This window comes from Chelon labrosus (genome assembly GCF_963514085.1).
Source record: "Chelon labrosus genome assembly, chromosome: 14".
NCBI lineage: Eukaryota > Metazoa > Chordata > Actinopteri > Mugiliformes > Mugilidae > Chelon > Chelon labrosus.
Genome location: NC_140347.1, coordinates 854701 through 870713, shown reverse-complemented (window position 1 = coordinate 870713; position 16013 = coordinate 854701). Strand labels below are relative to the sequence as shown.

Here is a 16013-nt window from a genome sequence, read left to right as displayed (position 1 = left end):
CGGGTACTCCGGCTTCCTCCCACCATCCAAAGACATGCTCGTTAGGTTAATTGGTGATTCTAAATTGGCCGTAGGTGTGCATGTGAGTGTGAATGGTTGTCTGTCTCTGTGTTGGCCCTGCGATGGACTGGCGACCTGTCCAGGGTGTACCCCTGCCTCTCGCCCGATGACAGCTGGGATAGGCTCCAGCAGACCCCGGTCAGTGCTGTGGCTCAGGGTCCTGGGAGTGAAGGAATCCCAAAATCAAATAAGGCCCCCCAAAACAACACCAAGCACACGCACCATGAAAACTCAACATGGGGGCTACATTCACACACACAAAAACCAGGGGGACCACCAACAGGGCACCAGGACCACCACCACCAGGGCACCAGGACCACCACCAGGACCACCACCACCACCAGGGCACCAGGACCACCACCAGGACCACCACCACCAGGGCACCAGAACCACCACCACCAGGGCACCATGACCACCAGGACCACCACCACCAGGGCACCAGAACCACCACCACCAGGGCACCAGGACCACCAGGACCACCACCACCAGGGCACCAGGACCACCAGGACCACCACCACCAGGGCACCAGGAACTAAAGACTAAATCTAAATCATCATGAGGGAAAAGAAACGAAATCATTCAACATGAGTCTCTTTGACCCATTAAAACGTCCCGTCAATGATTGGCCCTACAGGCAACACACGCAGCAACCAGCTGACCAGCGCAGCGCACGAGCGCTGGGAAGCGAGCGTTGAGCCCGACCGTCCACTAAATAAGGACAGAAACCGATCACAATGAAGCCCGGACAAAGCAGCAGGGTCTCTGAGGCGCTGACACGGCTCTACTCATGGGCTCTACTCGTGGGCTCTACTCGTGGGCTCTGCTCATCGGCTCGACTCGTCGGCTCTACTCATGGGCTCTACTCGTCGGCTTTACTCGTCGGCTCTACTCGTCGGCTCTACTCATGGGCTCTACTCGTCGGCTCTACTCGTCGGCTCTACTCATGGGCTCTACTCGTCGGCTTTACTCGTCGGCTCTACTCGTGGGCTCGGACAAAGCAGCAGGGTCTCTGAGGCGCTGACACGGCTCTACTCATGGGCTCTACTCATGGGCTCTGCTCATCGGCTCTACTCATGGGCTCTACTCGTCGGCTCTACTCGTCGGCTCTACTCGTGGGCTCTACTCGTGGGCTCTACTTGTGGGCTCTACTCGTCGGCTCTACTCGTGGGCTCTACTCCTGGGCTCTACTCCTGGGCTCTACTCGTCGGCTCTACTCGTCGGCTCGTATCACTCCGATCAGCAGGAACCAATGACCCAGCGGGAGAAGCAAGGTGAGTGAAGGCGGAACTCAGCAGAGCTCGGCAGACAGCGATCACCTGGTGGCAATCAACCAAACGGTGGCGGGGCGACTCCACCCTGCACGGCTACAACACACAGAGACACAGGTCTATATATAGTAGCGCACAATGGACAACTGGTGATAGAAGCAACCGGGGCTGCGCCGACATACCGGAGAGAGAAGCTGAGCGGGCAACGGGCAACGAGCCAGAAGAGGGCGGGCCGGAAGCCAGGAGACCAAGGACCAATCAGGGGGGTGCAACCTCCCCTTATACTGTAGCCTCAGGCCCTGATTGGCTGAAATAAAAACACCAGCGAGACCACCACCTCCGAGCGCCCCCCCCCCCCCCCCCAACCGGCGCGCGCGCTTAAAGAAAAGAACATCCATGAATTGCCAATTTAATTAAACATGCCCTTACACGCTAAGTGTCTATCATTAATAATAATAATAATAATCAATTTTATTTGTATTGCACTTTACATTTAAAGCAATCTCAAAGTGCTACAGGGCAAACAGTTTAAAAAAATAAGTAAGTTAAAACAACCAGGGTCAAAAAAATTAAAATTAAGGTTAAAAAAACAAATAGAAGAAAGACGTTATATTAATCTATCTTTCAGGGAGGAACAATTAGCTCCTTGGTTACTGCCTCCAATTCTACGCTTGGCTTACTTTTGGTTGGTTAAACTATGTTTTGACACGAAATAGAGTTGTAGCAAATGGTAAATGTTCATCTTTGAAACTACCTACAGATATGAAAATATCGTTGGCTAATTACAGGACCCAACGTGATGGAAATAAATAATAACTGAACTTGGAACAGTTTAAGCACAATCTTACGGTGAAATTAGATCTGGTGTTTGTTAAGATGAATTACTGTTGTATAAGCATTGCAAGCGTCGTAGCAAAAAGGCTAACAAACTATACCAACAATTAACATTAGCCCTTCATTCATGACATGATACTGGAATCACACTGTATTTATTATATTATGAATGAAACAGTGGCGGCTGCTGGTCTTTCAAATAGGGGAAGCCCAGTTTTGTAAAATTGGCCAATTATTACATCATTAAATTTAACAGGGTAACTAATTAATTCTCCTTATATTGTATAGGCCTATGTTTATAGTTATTATTAGTTAATTACAGTGCATGAAAATGCACTCTACTGTTATCAGAAGCGTTCTTCGTATTATTATTATCATTCTTCTAACCAAAATTCATTTAATTAATTCAGCTTGAATCGTTTAACGTAGAAACTTCATTCAACTTTTAAGCTATCAACTTTTAAACTACAGTGGGTGCAGCTAGCTGGCTGGCTGGCTAGTTTACCCCCTACAATTGCAAATAAACGAACTTTTTAAAACTAAAATGAAAACAAGTAGCAAACTCAATAACGCTATATATTCACGATTTTATTTTGACGGATGGAAATAGTGCGATATATCGCAACAAATAATTAGCAGTAGCTTAGTATACCCTATGGTATTACTGTAACTTCACTCGCCAAATATCCGCATGGGACTGACCTAAAATCCTTCGATGCAGAAGTATAGTTGGTATAGGCTTAAAGCGCTGTCAATCACGACGAGTTCCAGCCACGTTAACAGTTCATCCAATCATCATACAGAAGCTCGGCGTCCTGGTACATCCCACTGCCCATTCACTCCCAGAGACGCCCGGCTTCCCTGGAAGTGACGATTTTGGAGCGTTTGTCCAATAAATGTCGAGCTTTTTTGCCCTGAGATCGGCCCATTCTGAAGCCCCATTGAAAGTCCATTGAAGCCGAGCCTCAATGGGTTTTTAAACGGACCGTGATATGAGAAAAAAAATCACGATAGACGAACGGCTAAAACTTATTAACGATTGTGTTATTATAAGAAGTAGCCATGAAGTCGATCATGTTCTAGCACATTGTAGTTTGAGTAGTAACGTAAATTCGTAGTATTTGACGAAATTGCCAGTGATATTTTAGGGGAGGCTGAGCTTCCCCAGTAGTCTTAGAGCAATCGCCTCTGGAATGAAATGTGCGTTACATGGAAGAAAGTGAAGGTGTTACTAACTTTTATACAGTGGACCCCCCCGTCCGTTCAATTTGGGAGAGACCCAGAGGTGAACTGTCCCCCGCGCCCTCCTCCCCTTTACCTTTCTCACACGCAGCTTCTATGCACCGCACCTTCTCAGCAGCAGGGGGCGACAATTTAACAATTCCCTGCACAGATATGACAGATAATAGAAAACCATGTAGCGGCGCAGATTTATTTGTTGATTTTATTTTTTTCCTCGTGCCCCCCCCCCCCCCCCCCCCCGTGCCTAAACCCACTACTGCCAGCGGCAGCAGGCTGCATTCAGGAGCAGACACACATCCTGCTGCTACATGAATAAACACCGTTTCTTCTTCTCTTGTTTTCCCAGCGTGCCACACATCACACAGCAGATGGTGCAGTTCTACTGTCTGTCCACTAGATGGAGACAACTGATCATCTAATAGATGTAGTGGAGCAGCAGGAGTTCAGTTTAGATGACTACTATTTATAAAAACTTTATTTTGGCGGGCACATACTGACTAGAGAGGTCAATACCAAATCTGGACGGGGGGGGGGGTCATAGCAAGATTATTTAATTTGCATAGTGATGTGATTATAAAGGGATCAACAACCGGCCTAGAAATTAAATTATCATTTATAGTTCTAGTATTCTCCAATTATGTATGTTTGTATGTCATTATTATTAGTTTTTTACACATTTTACCCAGACTGACATGGTCTGCACCACCCCCCCTCACTACCCTCATGTGGTCGCGTCTGCCCTGTGACGGTTGGAAGAACGACAGGCTATCTGGACTGGACTCGGTAAGGACAAAACAACATTATATTAAAAATGATAAAGTTATAAGTTTTACAATTACGTTACAGTTTTACTCTTCACATTTACTCCACTCATCGCGATTAACTGCGGCCGTATCAATGAATAAATCGGCCTCTTCAATCTAAAATCCAGCTAGCTAGCTAGCTTAGCTAATGTTAGATGACTTTGCTGGTTTGCTGCTACAGCGTCGTTAGAAGTGTTTTCTTATGCTTTTTCTCCTGCGACTCATTGAAAACGTTGTTGATCAATTTTCCACGATATATATTTTTATCATGTACTCTATGAATGTGGATATATTAAAAGCAAGAGTAAGTTGCCAGGAGGGGCGCTAATACACAAGCAGCCATAGTGTGTGACCGCAGCTGTGTGTGTTGAAGGAGGCCTGCATGATGCTACACAGTAGCCACACACCTGGCTAGTTAGGTCTGCTGAGCACATTCTGGAAACTAAGACAATAGAGACGTACAGTGTTCCGCCTCAAGTATTTATCTGCTGTCAGAGTGTTTTAACCATTTGACCTGATTTAGGTTATAAATGTTTGAATCTGTGAACGCAGAGTATACGAGAAAGTATATTTTAAAATATCTCCTCATCATAGCCGAGGCTAGCTAAGCTGGAGTAGCTTCATGGAGCTAAATGGTTGAATAATGACATTTAAGTTACTGTTTGCCTTATTGTTTGTCATGTCCCCATATTGAATTGAGCCTTTGCTCAGTCACCCTTGAGCAGCTCATCCAGGTGTCAGATTCTGTGTTGACGGCTGAAAGACTGTGAAACTGGTCTAGAGAGATCCAGCTTTACCTGTCCATGACTTGGGATGTGTTGTGGTTCCTTCCAGGAGCTACTAAAAGGGCCTTAACATCATGGAGGAGCTGGATGATGCTACTGTTTCAGCTCTAAATGGTGTGTTTAGGTGCTGCTGCATGTGCTACATCATATTGATGTGTGTTACCATTTAACTGAAGTATTGATGATGCATGATGATACTGATCTCAGAAACAGAATGTATTTCAGCTATTCTGCTATCTCCAAACTCCAAGTGTCTATTTTTTTATTTAGATTTATTCTTAGATAATAGATGGAATAGCACAGACGCTGCAGTTGGACTTTATTTACCTTGTCAGGTTGATTAGTGCTAAATTTATAGGTCACATGGTATCTGGCTTTTAATTGTAAAAGGTTTGTTAATGATTGACTTTGTTTCCAGCTGCCAGCAGAGATGAGGCCTTACTCCACCCCCTCAGTCTGGATGAGTTCAGAGACCTTTGTCCTGGGCCAGAGAACTTTCTCAGGAGGAAACAACTGTGGGCTCTTATTGGCCAAGAGCTAAGTTTTTACCTCCTTGTTCTAAAATATAAATAAATAAATACCTAACACAACACATGCTGTGCCATGGTTTGTCTCCACTTCCTTGTCCATGTCCTGTTTTATTTTGAAGTTCCATGTCTTGTCTTCCTGTGTCCTCCCTCCTGTGAGGACCTTGTGTGTCTCACGTGCATGCGATTGCTCCACCTGTGTCTTGTTTCCTCATGTATTTGACCTCAGTGTTTTCCCGGTTTTGTCCTTTGTTGGTTGGTCTGTGTCCATGCCGTGTGTTCCTGTGGTGCCTCCGTGAGTTCATAAACTCTGTTTTGTTTTACTGCACTAGTTTTTGTGTCTGTCTGCATCAGGGTCCAGTTCCCTAAGCCGTAACATGTTGTTTCTAATTGTGTCTGTCATTTCCCTTGTAATAATTGTGTTTTGAGGATGAGAATGCCACTTTACCAGACAAAGCTGGCCCAGGTGAAACAGGAACTGTGTCGTCACTTCAAGGATCACCTCCAGTACCCCCCCACACATCCACTCCTGTGGTGAAGAAAACCCCAAAGAAAACCCTACAGCTTCCTCCTCCTCCAGAATATGTGATCTACACAGACACTGAGTTGGAACTAGCTCGTAGGCACCATTTTGAGATGGCCTGCACTGGTAGAGAGGGGGAATCTGCCATGTCCAACGTGCTGAGATGCAGCTGGTGAGGAACAATCTTGAGAGCAAGTCACCAAGGAGAGGAGCTCCGGTCCCCTTCAAAGCATGAGGTCACCGCAATGGCTAAGAGACTAGTGGAGTATTATCCCATGCTACAGGATAAAGATGAACCCATCAAACATGGAAGTGATGACAATGGTAGCCATATTATTTTCTTGAAAAGTTATTAAAAAGTTATGCGATATTCAAAATGTTTTTTCAATCAGTGACTTTTCCACCACAGATGAGCATGTACAGTTATCTTCAGAAGAGCATTCTGAATGCTGTCTTATTTCTGTTCATGCAAAGTAGTTTGTTCCTTGACTACCATGTTCTACCATAGCCTCTGTTACCTCTCAGTGTTTCAGAGGATGGTTAATTTAGCAAACACCATGTTATAATGATTGTAAACATTGTAAGGAATCCAGCTGTTCTGCAAGCACTTCAAATAAATGTTCTTGGCAATATTCTCTGTGTGTGGTTTTAATTTAGTGTAAATGCTGTGTATTGATTTATGACAAAAGCTAATCATAACTCTTGAATTAAGAAGAATCATCTTGTTAAGTTGATCTGGATTTATGTTTTTTTTTCACTCAATTTAAGTACGAACCAAAAAGTGAACTAAGAATTGAAAAGCTAATGTTGAGATGATGTGACTTGCATACAGTACTTGGAATGAGTGTTTCACCACTTATTTGAAGAGATTTCTCACTTGACTAATATGTGTTTATTTTTTCTTATTTCAAGAAATCTTACCAAGTGTGATTATCTCACTGCACTGGCAGATTATTTCACTTAATGTTAGTCTATATCTGCTCAAACCAAGTATTTATTTCTTATATCAAGACTATTAATGTTTGCAGTGTAATCCTATGGTATGTCTCCCTCCAGTTTCTCTCTCTCTTAGATCATCAATCCCTTTCTTCCTGCCTGATTTTAGGTCCTCCCTGTACTTTTCTTGTTCCTTCTCTAAGTATCTTTCCCTCCTCTCTGGGTCAGCATCACAACGTGCTGCTTTTCTGCAGCACTTAGTGGTGGCTTGGCTCCCTCTAAGTATTGGATTCACATTGTGAAACTCATCTTATATTTCAACAAGTTCAAGTCATTTCAAATGTGAAAGCTAAAAATCATGTGAATAGTATAATATCCCATAATATTCCCACTAATAAATCAATTAAAGCGGGCACTCTACTCAGTCCTGTTACTGTTACTCAGTCCTGTTACTCTTTCTATGAGTAACAGGACTGAAAGTAACAGGACTGAGTTTTTAGCATAGAATTAGCTAATACATGGAATTAAGCCGCATGGCGTCATTGCTAATAGCATGAGCACACTTAGCACATTCTAGTGATTTCTTTTGAAAAGAAACAAATATCATCTAAGAAATAATTGAGGTAACAGGACAGTATGTTGAGATTGACCTCCTCAGTCAAAGTTCAAATATCATCAAATCTACAGAAAAATAAATGAGAGAGCTAACTTTTGGTCTTCCCATGGCCTTCAGAAGATACAACTGATGTCACTTCCTGTTGAGCATGTGATTTATGGAATGGTCCAAATTTGTCAGATGGGGTAATGTGTTTGGGTAACAGGACTGAGTGAAAACCCAGGGACACAACTAAAATGTGGATTTGAACTCAAATATTGTGGATTTCTTAGGAAACCAATCTATTTAAAGCATAGATATGATATGGAGTCACACAGCAGTGCAACAAAATACTGTTTCTGAAGGATTTGAATCAGAATATTTCATGGTAAAGTAGAATGTTAGAGTGCAGGGACAGGTAACACATGCTACTTTTTCAGTCTTCTAGCTAGTTTTTATTAATCCTTACAATTATAGATCTGAAAGTGGAAATCAGATCAATGTAGCTTTAGCCTTTAGCCTGATCAGAAGAACACACTATGACACTAACATTCCCTCTAGGTTCAGAGACCTGCTAATAGTTAGTCAAGTACAATACCATGAAGTTAACAGTTGACAGTTTATTGACACAGATTAATATTTTTGCAGTGCATGAAAATGAAAAATACAAAAAATAAAAAATAGAGCTCTTTCAAAAAAAAGGTTGAAAAATAATAAAATAATAAAAAAGTTCAACAGAAAATGTTCCTCCTTCTTTCCAGCCTTAGCTCCTCATTTCCATCATTATTAGATTCATTATCTTTTCTCAGAATGTAAATGGATCAACTCAGTTTTAATCACACCTTAGATCTGGTCCTAACATAGAAACTGAAGGTTTAACAGTATTTACTCATAACCCTCTTCTGTCTGATCATTTCCTCATAACTTTTGAATTTACAATAATGGATTACACAGGAACTGAAAAGACATTTCATTCCAGTAGATGTTTATCTGATGATGCTGTAACTAGATATAAAGAATTAATTCCTTCTTTATTTACCTCAGTGCCATGTGTCAATGATGTGGACGACAGCAACCACAGTTTAACTCCTGCACTAATAGATTATTGTGTTGATGGCTCTGCAGCATCTCTTAGTTCAACTCTAAACTTAGTTGCTCCTCTGATAAAGAAGGTGATGAATGGGAGGAGGCTAGCTCCCTGGTATCATTCACAGTTGCTCTGTTTAAAACAGGCAGTCTGAAAGATGGAAAGAATCTGTCATTCCACTAATTCTGAAGAAGCTCACATAGCCTGGAAAGATAGTTGAACAACTTCTAAAAAGCTCTCAGTAGTATTATCTGGATCACCAGTGAAGTGAGATGATGTCTGAAGTTCCTCACAATGGATTCCACGGTTGGCCGGGCCGTGCACCGTTCCCTCTGATTGGCTCGTCCTCTCTGGCTCGCCACCGAACCCCCTCGGTTCAGAATCTGAATCAAGTCCTAATCCGGCTAAAAACCAGTCTCCACATAGAGTGCAGAACGAATAATCATTCCTCTCATTACTACTTCAGATCAGGACATCTTTCTACTTTCACCTTTCACTCTATATCTTCCTCATCTAGACCCAGATGCAGGATATACAGCATTCAAGGCACTTTGATGGAATAAGAAAATGGATTTTAAAGTCAATGTTTATGTGCATTCATACATATAATGTTCTAGGGACGGAAATGGCAGCGATTCAGTGGAATAGCTCTTAAAGCTCAGAGTTGAAGCTGCTGTCACTTCAAAGACTCTCCTTCCTACAGAGAACACAGAGACACTGAGGAACCAGGTGATGTAGACCAGACTGTAAATCCAGGACAGAGAGGTTGAGTGAATGTGGTGTTGAAGGTGTAGAGGTGGATCAGTTTGTCAGAGGAGACTCTGTAGAAGGACAGAGTTCCAGCAGGACAGTCCACATACACTGATACTCTGTTAGAGACAGAGGAGGAGGAGATGGATGTTGGTATGTTATTGTGACGGACATAGTAACCATGACGATCATAGCATCTCAGACTCCAGGACTGATCATTAAATCCAAAGCAGCTGTCCTTCATGCCTCCTTTCCTTCTGATTCCTCTGTAACTCACTGATATATTAACATCTCCTCTCCACTCAACCTCCCAGTAACAGCGACCAGTCAGAACATTTCTACACAGCAGCTGATAACAGTCAAATCTGTCTGGATGATCAGGATATGGCTGCTCCTCCTCCACATATGTCACCTTCCTGTTGTTGTCAGACAGTTTGAGGTTTGTGTTGACTGAGTTTGTGTCCACTTCAAGTTGACAGAAATCTGATGGAGAGAAAAAGACACAACACAGCTGCAGTTTATCATCTGACACATCTGATGGATTTCTTCTTTCTTTCCTCACTGATCTGTTGTTCATTAATAGAAAGTTTAATGATGATACTTTTAGTCAGGATTCTCTCGTCAGTGATGTTTGAATGAATAAATACCACAACTATCAGCTTTGGATTGAAACACAAACTGACTGTTGTTTTTTTGTTGTTGATTCTCCAAACACACAACAAGCCAACCCCAAGGCACATACTGAGGCTCATTTGACAGTCCTACATCTTTCCATTCATCTACTTCAATATTATTATTTTCCAGAAAAGAACTAAATGTCCTCCAGATCTTCAAACTTGTCTAGCTTGTCTTTAGCTGTGGAACTTCTCTTCTCCAGAGCAAAGTTAAAGCACATTCCCTTCATCAGATGGTGTGGCTCTGATTTCTGGAGGACCAACGCTTTGGACTGTAGGCTCCACCCAGCGAGGAGTGCTCCCACCACTTTTAGCATTTTTCTCCATGTGTGTGGATGTGAAAAGTCAGACCCAGTTTTGCTGTAAAATCCGTTCCCTTGCCCTTCTTTCTCAATCCACCCAGGCCACAGTTTTCACAGTACGTGCGTGGGAGCAACACTAAATGGTAGAGGACAGACGGCTGACGCTCACAATGTGTTGGTTTTCCTGATGGGACTTGTAGTTTTTGAGTTGTGTTCATTTGTTCAGAGGGCAAATCCTAGGGTAGAAAAGATAATGCTTTAGAACATCTAGAATATCATGTGCAGCGTGTAGTCATGGCAACGGGCCCTGACCAGCTGACACAGCACAGGTGAACACAGAAGGTGCTAGAAGATCACACAGACTGCCAAAACATTAGGACCCCTAGGAGCCATATTAAAGGCAGCATGTTTAATCTGCTCCAATGACCAGAACACACATAGAATAAAATAATCACCATGACAACAACGCGCTCTCACATTTGAATTCAACTGAAACACTTGAACATTTTCAATAGAATGAAACTAATTTAGCACAAGCTTCCACTTTTAAGAGCAAAGAGGATGATGACAGGATCAGAGGCAGAAACAGATCAGTTGAGGGACAAGTTAGAATATTTTCAGCCTCGTTAAACAAAAACTGCAGCAACTTTAAATGAGCGTGGAGCTAACACAACACCGTCATCATAGCACAGCGCTGATGGAAATAACATTAGAACTGGAATAAAGTTACACACCACCCACATTCATTAATACACAGGATTAGATGTTACAATCCCTTGTGCCAAGATCCCAGGAAAACACATTTAGAGGCCCTGTCCAACTGAGAAACCCTAACAAACCTACGGTCATGTGATATGATGATGAACCTACAATCTACATGAACTAAGTCAATGCTGCTGGCTTGTATGGCCCACTCAGCAGCTAACCAGATGTAGCACTGGTGTCCACCAACACTACTATCTAGCTACTGGACCAGTTCTAGGCTCAAAGCAGTGGGGAACCAATAGAACAATAGACCACACCATTCAAGTGTCATCGGTAGAATCAGAAAAACAACATTCTGGCTGAAACAAATCATTAAACTAGTCCCTCATGTCAGAAAACAACTGGTCAACTGGGTCATGATTGTGGTGGTAGCTGCCATTACCCAGGATGTTCCACATAAACCACAGAAACATCAAAGGTCAGAACAACGACTCAAACCAGGAACAGGGAACTTCCGTCACCACTTGAATGCAGCACAACGTGCAGACGTTTGGAAACAAACAACATGGCGGCAGCGGTGCGGGACTTTTTCAAAGTTTCTGAGGATGACTTTTCTCTGGCTGTTTGTAATAAATGTTTAAAACAGGAAAACAGCGCTGTCTCTTTCAGAAAGACGGTAGTGTTGAGTTGTTGTTGAAGTTGTGCGTGGCTGTGGATGTGTGCTGCTGAACTGAGGACATGTTGTAAATATACAGTAAAATAAATAAAGATGAAGGTTTGTCTTGCTGTTTGTGTTGGAGGTGCAACAGATAAATGTTTCAGACTAACATCTAAAACATTTTCTTCAATGGCACACGATCTACCCGCACTACCTTCTTGATCTACCGGATGGTGATGGACATAATGGGCACCCCTGCTTTATACATTACATGCCACATACATGACCCAATTTAGCTGCTAAACAATATCCCAGTTAGTAATTAGCATTAGTCTAAAAAGAGAAATATAATACCCTAAATACTAGACATATCAACAAAACATAAACACATGTCAAGCTTATTTAAAAACCTCTAAAGCATAAATACTCATTCACAGTACCTGGAAAGTGCAGATGTAAATGTCTTATTCTCCCGCGGTTTCACTAACAATGGGGCTCAGAGCTCCCTCTCCCGCCACTGCGGGTATTACACATCAAATCACGCCATCTCTCAGAAAAGGACCAACAGCTGGGTGGGCGGTGACGGTATCAACTATGAACCTAGCTAGTTCCCGCCTCCTCGGCACGAGCTGAACGATAAATCTAATACAGCAAGAGAGGCGGGACTTAAGACGAGAACAGCCAATCATCAGCCGGTGTCAGTTTGAAGCAGCAACGGGAGGGAGGGGGGAGGAGTCAGCGGCAGCGAGCGCAGACACAGAGCGGCCTGAGAAACTGAGCGACTGTAGTGAGGCGTTTGAGCGGAACTGCTCAGAAACTGTAGAAAAGGTTTGGGTTTGAACCCTCTCACCGGGAAAACACCCACATCCACCACGGATGCGACGCCCCTGAATGGGGGGGGCGGATCGGGGTCACTATGAATCCCCCCCGTCCTCAGTGCTATCTGCGCGCATGCGTGGATGACTTGGTTGTACTGGTTTCTCCACCTCCGCCATGTTTCAGAACAACGTTCGGGTCTCTCCGATGGTCTTTCCTCTACGTCCGCTCCGCGCTCAACTCAACTTTTGTTTTATACAACAAACATCTCCGTGGCATAATAATGGTGCGACACAACGAATCGATAATGAAATTCGTTGCCAACTCTTTTAATAATCGAATTTTATCGATTTTAACGATTCGTTGTTGCAGCCCTAGTTACCGCTACGTCATTCTTTCAGGCACAAAATGGCGGCGGAGCGGTGCCTTTGAACTGACAGCTCCGTCTTTGACACTAAATAATTCAACACTTTTCCTCTTACACAATATACATTCACTCTCTGGTTACATTCACAACAATAATTCCTTAATAAACCGGATAATATTAACTAGCTAACAGTTTATGTTCATTAACTTTAGCTCTCCGCTAGCGCTCAAAACGGAAACAAAAGCACAATAAAATGAGGTCAAACTCACCAAAACCGCTGTGGCTTATTTTTAATGTGCTCTTCATCAATTCCCGACCAGTTAGGTGTTGTTTTACAGGTCCTAGATCAACTTTCTATCAAATATTTACTCGCTAATGTCCGTTTGTCTTCTCTGCTTTCTTCTTCTACGTCTTTTCTGTGCAGCATCACTTCAGTGCTGCCCCTAGTGTCTGAAAGAGGCACTAACTGGAAATACAGACTTTTAATTGTCTGCATTAAATTACTGTTGGTTAACATTTTAGACCTTGATGAATTACATGAAAATATTTTAACTTATTTAACTATTGCATCTTAATGAATTATTTATTCCTGTTAATATCATATTTTAATGTTGGTTCCACAAACAAAGAAATATCACTACCAACCAACATGAAGACATCAGATACCTGGCCTAGTCAACAGCAGTATGCAGCATGTCATTGGGGTTTTCAAGTGGGCACCTCCCTTCACCCATGTTTGGTTAAGTTAGGCCCACGACACCTCAAGAAGGCTGAACAGTGACTTCCAGCGTCCTGGAGTCACCCCCCTCCACGCTGCCACTGCACAACCCCGTTTATCTCACCATTCAGTGACTATCAACAACTAATATTTCAATCATTAGCCTAGTCCTTTTATGAACCACGACCCAAACAAACAAATCTACCAACATAAATAACAAAGAGCATAGGCTCAGGAACAGATAAAAGAAGAGGATCCATCTGAGGATTTTAAAGAACAGAGCAGGTGGCTCAGCTTGGTGTACACCAGTGACGTGTGATGAGGTTCATGACAGATTTACAGTCATCAACCCAATGGAATAGCTTCAATCAGTGGCGTCGCTAGGCCTGTTTTAGGGGGGCTGAAGCCCTCCTGAAATATTCTTAAGCCCCTCTAAATAGTTTGGTGTTGTTTTAATTATTTTATTTTATTAATTTATTAATTTATTTTACAAAAAAATGCCAACATATTCAATATAAAGCATCCAGCATATCAGTTTAAATAAATAATCATATAACCTGTCATTAAGGACTTAAATGTGATCATATCTCTGTCAGTTTCCCTTCACTTCGTAGTGTACGGTAGAGAGAGCCCCTTTGGTACCTTGTTATCAATCCATTCCACTTGTTCAGAACGACCTCATTACTGATAATCCAGTCCACGTTTCCCTGAGACCTTGCTTGAGGCTCGGTACCCGCAGCCACACAGAGCCCAACAGAACACCGTTAGGAGAAGAACATGAATGGATGGATGGATATAAGAAAGTTTTTCATTAAAGTAAGTATTCATCACTGCTGGTAGTAACAGTTAGTTAGCTCCAGCCTCCAGCTAACAGCAGAAAGTCCCATGTAATTAATGAAATGCTCCATGTTTGACAAATAAAAACCTGGCTTACACACTACTGACAATCTCTGCTCACGTCTTACCTTTGTTGTTTGGGGTCAAAAGTTACATTCCAGCTGTAAAAGAACGCTGCTGCTTAGCTAGCTAGCTATAGCTAGTTAGTCTGAAATCCCCTGTGAAGGTCCTGGTTGTTTCTAGAGTTCAGTGTGACTCTCTTTACCATATCTTTGGGGTGACTTCCTTCTGGAGCATCAGCTGTGTTTCTCACTTTACGCATGGATGCACACCGTGAAACAGGAGCTGAGCTCATTCACGTATGATTATCATCAGTAGATAATAATAATAATAATAATTAGACTAATAATAATCACTCCACCAGCCTTATTGGCCTGTAGGAGTCAGGGCAGAGGAGCACAGTGAGTGAGGGGGGAGACAGTCTTGCAGTCATGTCAACTGAAAAAGCCGAGCTTCAGCATCTGAGTCACAACAGAGTGATAGACTGATTTACCACCTTAAAAACAGACGACATTCTTTGATGCTTCCACCAAGTAACTTGCAGTTGTAGCCATTTTTTTTCTTGTTAATGCTGTAAACATTCTGCTACTGTGCAAACCTTTGTTTATTGTTGTACTGTATTAAACAAACAGACTGATAATAAATACTAATAAATAACTACTCACACGAACTGGTTACGTTTCATATCTCAATGAGTATTCTTTACACAGGTATAAGGTTCATATTAATGCGGTTTCAGACACTGAAGTGGCTGTTCACTAAAGCTGTACACAATTTCTTACGACTACCCGACTGTTATTCTCCAAACTTTACACGGGAGAGCTCTGTCACGCTTCCACCTAGCGCAGCGCCATAACCAGAAGTCCAGCACAAACTGACACTTTGATGTTTTATCATCATTAGTCAAACTTACACTTCCTCAGACCAGTTTTTAACCACTGCTCTCCACCATGGTCCATCCTGGAGGAAGAAACACAGTCAGAATGATTTTCTATCCAACATGAGTCCTAACTGCTGTTCAACATGAAGCAGAGTTCATCAGTTTATCAGTGAGACACAGAAACAGACTGAAACTCATCAGTATAGACTGTCTCTGATGTTTCACTGTCTGAGATCAACAGTTTGACCAACATTCACACATCAACAACTAAACAGTTTTCAGACTGTTCACAGATCAGTCTAACCTCCAGATTCAGTTGATTGTGTTCATTTACATATTCCAGATAGAGGCTCTAATGATGTAAAGTGCTTAGTCCATATCAGAAAAGACTGTATTTGAAAGTTAACCCTTAGATAAATCTTTGAGGTTACCAGAGAATAAAGGAACCAATAAAGGATTTCAGCAGCAGCTTATTTGTAACATGTCATTTTATCACTGTTTAGAAATCTGCTCATTCTTTCTGCCTTAAATGAAGAACACTTAAGTTGAAAGTGTCTTTTAAAAGAAACAAAAGTTGAATCCAAAG

General features: G+C 42.4%; 2 protein-coding genes across 2 annotated transcripts in view; both read right to left on the bottom strand.

Annotated features, from left to right (window-relative positions):
• The window catches only part of LOC311499739 (uncharacterized protein), a 350319-nt gene that overhangs the window by 238186 nt on the left and 96120 nt on the right, over window positions 1–16013 (bottom strand). The window lies entirely within an intron of this gene.
• LOC311499351 (neoverrucotoxin subunit alpha-like) lies at window positions 8092–12744 on the bottom strand (the record flags this gene model as incomplete). The annotated part of the gene is made up of 2 exons (XM_084560307.1): window positions 8092–9893; window positions 12714–12744. 2 exons carry the CDS (start codon window positions 12742–12744, stop codon window positions 9358–9360), a joined length of 567 nt encoding a protein of 188 aa, XP_084416433.1. The 3' UTR covers window positions 8092–9357.